General features: G+C 32.1%; 1 protein-coding gene and 2 non-coding genes across 3 annotated transcripts; 2 read left to right on the forward strand and 1 right to left on the reverse strand.

Annotated features, from left to right (window-relative positions):
- The first annotated feature begins 796 nt into the window (after positions 1 to 796).
- Positions 797 to 888, forward strand: TRNAI-UAU (transfer RNA isoleucine (anticodon UAU)). Its single transcript is given in 2 exon segments — positions 797 to 834; positions 853 to 888. It is a non-coding gene; the product is annotated as a tRNA-Ile (tRNA).
- A 1998-nt stretch (positions 889 to 2886) lies between these two features.
- TRNAI-UAU (transfer RNA isoleucine (anticodon UAU)) lies at positions 2887 to 2978 on the forward strand. Its single transcript is given in 2 exon segments — positions 2887 to 2924; positions 2943 to 2978. It is a non-coding gene; the product is annotated as a tRNA-Ile (tRNA).
- A 3043-nt stretch (positions 2979 to 6021) lies between these two features.
- Positions 6022 to 9353, reverse strand: LOC106688633 (uncharacterized). Its single transcript, XM_014433195.1, has 7 exons — positions 9253 to 9353; positions 7998 to 8160; positions 7080 to 7385; positions 6854 to 6994; positions 6593 to 6772; positions 6431 to 6514; positions 6022 to 6330 (listed from the first exon to the last, which is right to left on the reverse strand). The coding sequence occupies exons 1-7, from the start codon at positions 9265 to 9267 to the stop codon at positions 6092 to 6094; spliced, it is 1128 nt and encodes a 375-aa protein (XP_014288681.1). The 5' UTR covers positions 9268 to 9353; the 3' UTR covers positions 6022 to 6091.
- Positions 9354 to 10316: the final 963 nt, after the last annotated feature.

Genomic DNA, 10316 nt, shown 5'->3' on the forward strand with positions numbered 1-10316 from the left:
ATATTGTATATATTATATTATTTTGTATAATATTATATTTATAATCCATTTTATTCTTTTTCTATTCTACGTTCGTTCCATATTTATCACGAATTCATTAGCTGTTATTCACTCAAGTTTTTTCAATTATTTTATTTTCATTTTAATATTTTGTATAATATTATATTTAATATACATTTTATTCTTTTTATATTTTATATTGTATTCTTATTTTTAATCAAGTTCATTCCATATTTATTACAAATTCATTAGCTAATTTAACAATTCTTATTTTAAATTCATTTCATTGTTATTCACTTCATAAGTTTTATCATTTATTTTATTATTATTCCAATATTTTGTATTTAGTTATATTTAGTGAACTGAAGTATTAGTTTTTTCGCAAGAGATTCGTACTGTACGGTTCTAGATTATAAAGTCTCACAGCGCCCTAATAAACAAAAAATAACTAATAAATTTCATTAATCATTTTTATATATTTTTTTGGCAGCGACAGATAGATGTTGTCATCTGGTCGGACCATGTTTATTTTGCATTAAATAGTTTTCCTCACAATATCATTTTCCTTCCTCTGTCGTCTCCTTCATTCCTCTTTGCTCTTCTGTCAGTCCTCGACCCACCATATAATTAAAACTGCTGTATCTTAATTCTGATTACGTAACAAATTAACTGATGAATATAATATTTAGCCTGATGAGTATAATCATCACTAGAAAAATTAATTAATTATTTAAGCATAGTATACAAATATTTAACTGACCACTGCTGCTCCCCAATAGTTTCCCCCAAAATAGATTCCCCAGTGGCGCAATTGGTTAGCGCACGGTACTTATAGGACAGTAGTGGTGAGCTATGCCGGGGTTGTGAGTTCGAGCCTCACCTGGGGAAGTATTTTTTTTACATTTCCTGATACATAATTATTTTAATTTCGTCATCGATATTGTTTTACGATTTATAACCACATTTACAAATTAATTGGCTGAAACAAGAGATGTTTCTTTACAGAAAAATATTCATTTAAATTTTCTTACTAAGATTACATTGCTCAGATGTCTTAAATGTTCCTTAATGAAGTTTGTTGATTCATAATTAAATTTATTGATAATCATTACCATTTCAGCCTTCATTCTTCCATTACCTCTAGTACATTTTTTCTTAATTCCATACTTCTCCGATAGCCTCATTCCTGATTCGCTGTGACCTTGAAATACTAGCCGAACTTCTTTAAAAATCCATCTTCACAACCAGGAGTCCTTAGCTCTGTGATTTTTCGGGCGACCACGTTCCCGAGCTACACAGCATTACACTTTCAATCAAGACCTTATGTATTAATTTCTTCACCTTCATATAAACATTTTCGCTCGAAAGCACTGAATGTAACAAATAGCTAAAGCTAAAGCACTGTAGCTTACAAGCGATGAGCCAAAGTAGCAGAGTTGGTTTATCATACAATCAGGAGGCCCTTCTCCTCCAAATATTTTCTAGCCGTATTCCCATGGAATGGATACATCAAAACACCAGATAAGTATTTCACCGTATACCTTCAAGTAACAATGATAGAAAAAGATAATATCCAATCTGAATTATGTAACCATATGTAATGCAACCTATTAATTTAATGTTTTTCTGTTCTAGATGAATCGGAAAGAAAAAAAAATCAAAGCTTTGTGAAAACAGTGTCACTCAAATCATTTCGTGAATTAAATTTTTAAAAAATAAAAGGGAACCACTAAATAAATAAATTCCCTCATCAAAACTGCAACAAATATTTTTCGAGTTTCTCAGTAGTTCCTTCTTTCATAAGAAATCTTTTTTTTTCTATTCTTTTGTTATCATCAATTAGACGAAATAAGATGGAATGTATGGCTATGGACGCAGGGAGCAACCAGTTTCAATAATATAGTAAACTCAGTTTGTACAAGAGATTTCTGAGAGTAAAGGAGTGCTTCGAAACGTCGGTGTGTTTTTTATAAATACAAATAGAAAAAAAATGGAATTCATGAAAATACAAAAAACTTATGGAAAGAACAAATCACTCGAAAATTCCTTCTCCCAGTTTATGTTTTAGACATCACATATCATCCTATGTTTGTCGTTAGTTAAATTAATATGATAGGTAAAAAAACACTAAATAAAATTATAGGGGATTAGAGAACCCAAATTTTCCCTTTGTGAATTTGAAAGAATTTCACCCAATATTTTTGAACATACATATGGGAATTTATTTTCTTTAACACATTTTTTTTTTCAAAACTTCTTCCAATTCGGTCATAAGTTGCAGATCTGTTTAAAAATGAATTAGTGTTAATTTTATCATGCTCCGTTCACGCAATACTTCCTCTGAAAAAAAATCATAAGTATTTTTTTCTTTATGAATTACTTTATAATTTATCGTATAAGTCTGCATTCCATTATATTCTTTATGCCTTCGTTAAATCCTAAGTTTTTGCCTGAAATATTTACAATTTTTTTAATGTGAATATATTTAACTGCCCTAAATATATAAAAGGTTTCAGTGAATCTAGGTTTTTTTTTTTTAATTTTGGTCTGAATTTCAGATTTAAATAATTCGAAATATTTTGAATGCCCAGTAGATAATAAAATCTATATTGACCGATCTAGTCGACAGACTTTTTTTTTTAGTAAATTTTAAACTGTTGTATGAGAAATCTGGTAATGTTGCATAGAACGAGTAAAAAAAGCAGTATCTTATCTGATTTACGTAACATATTATCTGATGTAAATTATATTTAACCTAATGAGCATTATCATCACTAGAAAACTATCTAAGAATAACAAAAGCAATTATTTACTAATTAGTGAAGCATAATATAAAAATATTTAACTGACCACTGCTGCTCCCCACTAGATTTCCCCCAAATAGATTCCCCAGTGGCGCAATTGGTTAGCGCACGGTACTTATAGGACAGTAGTGGTGAGCTATGCCGGGGTTGTGAGTTCGAGCCTCACCTGGGGAAGTAATTTTTTTACATGTCCAAATACATAATTATTTTAATTCCATCATTATTATTTTTAACTATTTATAAACACATTTACAAATTAACTAACCGAAATAAAAGATTTCTTTTTACAGAAAAACGATTATTATAATTTTCTTAATAAAATTACAATGCGTAAGTCTTGAATGTTCCTTAAAATGAAATTTGTTAGCTAATAATTAAATATATTGATATTCATTAATTTATTCTATTATATTTTTTGCTGTAGTATCGTAATTACCTTATTGCTACTATCTCTATACAATCACTTTATATGTGACAATTAAACAATGTAATAAATGCACATTATCTTATATTACAGTCCTAATTTAGGACTGTTACAATTAACACAATTATTTTTACATTGTAATAAATTAATTATATTATATAATATATGATATAAATAAATTAGTATAGTACCTATTTAGATATAAAAAGTTATGTTCATAATAATAATGTACAACTATATTATCTCAGCTAACTTTTCTAAGATTGCTGTTTTTGTTAAATAAACAGATATATCCTAGGGGGCTAACCCAATTTTATAAATTATACAACTGTTAATTTAATATTACTAATCGTCGCTTAAATTGTGTAACTTTAATTTATATGTATTCTGTATTTCAGATTGTATTGTAGGTTTTTCAGTATGGTGTAAATAGGAAAAATAAACAAAGTTCAAGTCTTAATCCCAGCATTTTAAGTTGTACTTCAAAAATTGTGTTCGTAATCACTTAATTGGTATTCCGTCTCCTTATGCTCCTGCAACTCGACAGAGCATAAAATTTTTTATTAAGCCCCACGTTGCAGGGCTTCGTCAGGGCTGTTTTGACGGGAGTCAAAGTCAGGGTAAGACTTTGACTTTGACGTGTCACTCTGACTTTGACTCCCGTCAAAACAGCCCTGACGAAGTCCTGCAACGTGGGGCGAAACGTTGGCTCAATAAAAATTGTATAATCATTTGCTATTTGAGTTTTTATGACCCCACCCGGACCATATTCCATTCATATTTTTTTTTTTTTTTTATGACAGCTATGGAAGATGAAAATTAATGAAGAGTGTATCAGTGATTGTTTTCCCTTGTTGGACCAGTTTGTAACTTCCCATGAAATTAATTTGTCTTGCAATATAAAATCCATTTTTGTTGAACACCTATCAGAGCTTATAAGAAAGTTAGAAAAACGCATTGAAGCAGATAATGGTAAAATTTACATGGTCCCAAGATCCATTTAGGACAAAGGCTCTATCAGAATTTACTTCTTTAGAAGAAAAATCTCTTATTGACTTGTCTTGCGATATTATTTTAAAGTTAAAATTTAGTAGCTGGAACTTTCTGATTTTTTATTTAGTTAAAGAGGAATATCCACTGCTCAGTGGTAAAGCTCTACGAATATTAATTCCATTTGCAAGATCTTATTTGTGCGAAGCTGGGTTTTCGGCCGTCACGGTAATAAAAAGTAAATACCCCTCGAAAATCCTATGTGGACTTAAGGTTTTGAGCTTTAAGGTACCACTAAACCATCGCATTTTGTAAACGCCTTAATGGACTTAGGACCGATAATTATAAATTATAGAAATAATTTATAGTTTATGGAGACTAAGTTTTTTCCTGGAGGGGCTTCCGACTTTTGTTATTAGTTTCTAAAAAATTGCTAAACGGAATATTTTTTTCTAAAAGTAATTTTCTTTTACATTAAACTTCTCTTAATAACGCCTGTAATGCTTCACCTGTTGCGTTATTAAATGTTATAATGGAATTAGAAAAAAAAAATGAACCACTTGTTATCAGGATTTAAACTGAATTAAACTAGTAAAAACAAAATTAATTTGGTATAATAAGACATTATGGCGAATAGAATACTACCAACAGAGATTAGATGAAAAAAGACGAACTATACCGAGAAGGTACCGTAGTTTAATTATAAATATATTAAACAAGGTTAGCATGATGTTATAACAGTCTTTAATAGAAGTTTGAAAATTTTTTATATTTTAAATATAATGATTATAGCCTTTAAAAGTTGTTATTGCATGCTATAAACATGCGTTGATTGCTAATTTGGTCATTATTTGATCCACGAACTTCGATTTTTGTTTCAAAAATTATGAAAGAGTTGCTGAAGTATAGATTAAGTGATCTATACATTATTATATCTGATAGTATAGTGATCAATATTGTATACTGCATTACTTTATGCACTTTAATCGTATTTATCCTTTCGCCATGGTTGGATTTCACAAAATTTAATGCATTACATGCCTATCCACCTGCATGACTATATTAAGCTAGCTAAACAAATAATCTGTTGAGCTTTTTATATATCCAAATCGGTTATTTTTCAGTTTCTGCAATTATTGTGTATTCATTTTATTTTTATGAGTCAATATGTTATATTATGGCAGCCTTTAGGTTTCTATTGAATCCCCTATTAGACTCCTTTTTTACTTCTATTCTAATATTGTTAATTTAATTTTCTAATATTAAAGATCGAATTTTTTATTATATTTTTATTAATGAATTGTTAGATTTTTATTGTTTTTACCTCGTGTTTATTTTATTTAATTGGTATTATTATATTGTTTAATTTTTTTACTGTTGTAGTATTTGTTAATTATTATTAGCATTGTATTTTATTTATTATATTTTTGTTTGATTATTTTGGCCTGTAATATATAGTATGGATGAACACTTAGAGCTCTAATACTTCCTTTGATTGTATTATTATTCCTTATGAAACAAATACATTTAAACAAAGAAATTATATTAGTAGTCCCTAAAACTCGGTTTTTAAAATATTTGTTTCCCATTTTTATGTATATCCATTATTTTTCTTATATTCCAAGTTATATTATATACCACTTTTATAAACATATTATCAAACTCTTGACATACAATCAAAAAAAATGGCAATTCTTTTGATTGTATATCAAGAGTTTGATTGTGTGAGATACATCCATTGCAGATTAGTGCATAGTAGGAAACATTAAATTTAAATTGAATATGAATGAATAAAGAAAAAGGTTTCTGAAAAACAAAGTTCAGGGTTTTATTTTAAAAAATAATCATGGTAACAAACTGTACAATAATTAATTTACAGATGGTAGACGAGTGGGTGGGTGACGGCGACAGCCTGGCGGGCGTGGGCGACGGAGTGAGCGACCTTAGCAGCGGATACCTCAGGGGTGTCAGCGGGGTAGGCCAAGGGGATGGCTCCGACGTTGTTCCTGATGGCTTCGGTGTTCTGCTGGATCAGGTTGGCGGCCTTAGCGTGGGCGACGATGGGTTCATCGAGGGGTACGCTGAGGGATCCTGGGTGGATGGCGCTGTAGGCTGCAAGAGGGCCAATGGTTAGAATGCGTAGTGTAATAGGCTCAATGGTTAGGTAGTGTAGTGGAAAAGGATATTTACATTATGAGATGGTGAAACTTACCGAATGGGTGAGCAAGGTATACGCTACGCTTCTTCAGGTAGTGGACTCCATGGATTCCATGGATTCCATAAGGATGAACCAAAGCTATAACAATATAGGTTTGTGAGTTTTATTCATGTAAGATATGTTTCATTTTGTAAGTTATTTTGGTAGGTCACATACCTGGGTGGACTGAGGCACGGGCGTGAGCAATGGAGTGGGCGATCTTTCCAGCGGCAACCTCGGGGGTGTCAGCGGGAAGAGCGAGTGGGATTCCACCATAGGTGTTCCTGATGGCTTCGGTGTTCTGCTGGACAAGGCTGGCGGCCTTAGCGTGAGCTACCTCAGGGGTGTCCAATGGGACTGGATAAACAATTAGAAATATTAGTATTATAGATTTAGTCAATCATAAAATGTAATTATTATTCTTTTAGTAGCATTTACCTGGGACAAGAACACTGCGCTTCTTGAGGACGTGAGCGAAAGGAGCGGCGAGGTATGGGGTGTGTGCGACGATTGGAGCGTGGGCGGCAACGTATGGGGTGTGGGCGATGAGTGGGGTTGGTACGACTGGTACACTGTGGACTGTAAAGAAAATAAATATAATGAACTGATTATCTACGGATCAGGCTACCAACATAATAAAAATACTTCAAGAAAGGGAACTTACCGAGTGGAGCAGTGCTTCCTGGGTAGCTGGTGAGTGGCTTGGCGACAGCGATGACGTCCCTCTTCTTCAGGGAGTGGACGACAGCGGCGTGTGGGACGATTCCTGGAAGGATGGTCCTAGCGGCGATGACGGCTGGAGCGGCGGCAAGAGCTGGAGCAGCAACAACAGCTGGAGCGGCAACGACAGCGTCAGCAGCGGGGACGGCTGGGCCAACGGGGAGGTTGGTAGCGGCGACCCTGAAACCAGCACCATCGGCACGGTAGATGGCGCTCTGGACCAGACCGTGTCCATCGACGTAGCTGTAGCCTAGGAAGTGAAGAATTTTGTTAGTTGTTAGGAATAAAGCACTAGTAACTCCGTTGCATTTGCACTTAATATTTAGCCAGAAGAAGTTATTAATTACAATTAATAATTAATAAATTAATATATATTTTATTTTTACTTCAGTACTTCGAAACGAAACAAAATTCAAAACAGTGGGCCTGAGATAAAAGCCCGAATATGGCTTAATCTCTAGATGGCCCAATTGAGGCTACAAATTAATGGGAGCTAAAGGGGAGAGACTTTGTACTGGCCGGGTGCAGAGAAAATAAATACCTAAAATTTATTTCCATTAGCAACGCGACCACTAGTAGCAGAGGGAAGAGAGAGGAGAAAGATTAACCAACTCGGTTTGCTCCTTCTAAATTCTAATTATACAACCATCCTTTGATTCTCTGTTCTAGTTCGGACATTTTATTACTTTATAATAGGTTATTGATTGGTTCCACGAAAAAAATAGTCATCGCAGAAGGTCTACTGAATTCATGAATTGTTAAATGCATATCTACTGTATTTAAAAGTTTCTCTAGTATCTATAAGTTTTTCTTTCAGATATTTCATTTAATGTTAAGGCTCTGGATCTAATTCCCAACTTACTTCCCCTGGTGACTCCATCAGCGGTCTTGACTTCCTCCCTGGAGTTGGGTCCTCCAACGTGTCCAAAAGCGTGCTGTCCTAGCTCATCCTGGTACCTGTACCCGCTGGCAGAGATGCCATACAGGGGTTCGGCGGCTACGAAGCCAACGCAAGCAATCAAAACCTATACAAGGAAAATAATTGTAAGGATAACATAAAATATATTTCTCTTGCAGACAAGATTTAGTTCGAATATTTTTACTATCGTAAAATATCTTAAACATAAAAAGGTCTTAGAAAATCTAATTTAAATAAATTTTCAGAACTTTAAAGGTTATGACCGCTTAAGACTAAAGGAGAAAAACGTTTCACACATTTTCCTAAATGTTACGGAGAATAAAGTTTACCTTGGAATATTTCCATTTTCTTTACAAGATTCCAGTCGAAAATATTAAACCATATTCTTCGTCTAATGTAGAATGAGGTGCAGTTTTCAAAATAAAAAAATTAATGCGATAAAATGAGGTAGAGTTTCAAAGGTTTACCTAAGCAGGGGAAAAGCGAGGTATCTTTAGGTATTTGCCAATTTTACGATCAGGTTTCTTGCTACTAATTATAAAATAAGAAATAAAGTTTCCCCCCCCCCCCCAATACTGCTCCGAATAACATGTTTTCACATTTAAGTTTATTCTTCAAAGCCGATTTTGGAGCAATCAAGCCCATATATCTCCTGCATTGTCTTTACCATTCAAAATAAAAAGTATAAAAAACCGTTGTAAACCATTTTTGAAATAAAAAAATCGAATTCATTTTCCCTGTGATCTTCTATTAGAAAGTATATTGATACTTTTGAATAAAAATGTTGCAATTTGAGCTAGTAACTGTTCATTTTGACATATTAATATATTTTAAGTACGTATCACTTTGAGTCGTAGTTCCGAATTAATCAATTTTAAGTCATAAGTCCACTGGTAAATCATAAAATATAGAATAGAACTAATACTTTCTATTTTTTAATGAACTTTCAGTCTAATATAAAAATGATAAACAGTGGGTCTAAATGATACTCCGTTTAGCTATTAATTATGTGAAATCAATGCAAGAAAAAAATATTTTGTCTGTGAAATGGAACCGATTTAATTAATGGTTCAGTAGTGAACTTCTTGACTCAAATGTAAGGATCTTTATGTAATTTTCCGAAGTAATTTTGATAGTTTACCGTCTTGAAATTTATACCATCCCGACGATTTAATAATATTAATTATTTTCAACTTACCAAGAACTTGTTCATTGTATGTTCTGAGACCTCCAATGCTGTTGCAAGGACTGTTCTGATTTGGAGCCCCTACTCGGCCCCTTATATACTGAAGCTGTACCCCTTCGACCTTGGGCCCACCCGAACACCGGATTCACTAAGGCAGGGTATTTTGGATCTGATACCTGTTTTTCGACCAGGTCTTTGTTCAAACATTAACAATAACTTGTCAAAAGTAAGCACAAGGAAGGCTTCAGATGAAGTAAATGTAATATTCAAGATGAACCAAAAAACAAACGATTAGGTATTTGTCATTTTTTTAGAGGAACTCGGGTTCCCAACTCGAATATCCCATTGCATAAATCAGTTCTGATCATAAAATACTGTGCATACACTGACTATAATAAAATACCTTAGATATACGACAAATATTTTTATTTATTTATTTTTTTAATACTTAAATCATAATCATCTCTATATACTTTTCTTACAAGAATTTAATTTAATTAAATATTAAATTTTTTAAGTAATTATATATAAATTGATAAACAAATAATTGACTCATTTTCTACCATTCCACTATGTTTCAAAAGCAAATTAATAAATTTAATACAGCATTAGACTATTCAATATAATTTTTCTACTAAAATATATTTCTACTAAATTTTTAGTAACTTTCCCAGGATCTAAGGATTTAATTAAATTAAATATAATAATTTTTAAGTAATTATATATAGATTCATACATAAATAATTGACTGATTTTCTACCATACCACTATGTTTCGAAACAAATTAATAAATTTAACATAGCATAAGACAATTCAATTTAATTTGTCTACTAAAATATATTTCTATTGAATTTTTAGTAACTTATTTTCTTTTCATCTTCATGGCAATCTCGTATATTCTGCTGATAATATAAAGTATCATAATCATTAAATAAAAATTTATAGTTAGATTATGTTAGTTATCCAACTAGCCGTATTCATATACAAACAAAGGGACTCAGTCACGGTAACCAATTTTAACCAATCTTTTGTTTTTCTTAAGGTTATTCTAAATCCAAAAATAAATTACTAAGTTC

This window comes from Halyomorpha halys, unplaced genomic scaffold, assembly GCF_000696795.3.
Source record: "Halyomorpha halys isolate HHAL.00 unplaced genomic scaffold, Hhal_1.1 Scaffold1167.1, whole genome shotgun sequence".
Classification (NCBI taxonomy): domain Eukaryota; kingdom Metazoa; phylum Arthropoda; class Insecta; order Hemiptera; family Pentatomidae; genus Halyomorpha; species Halyomorpha halys.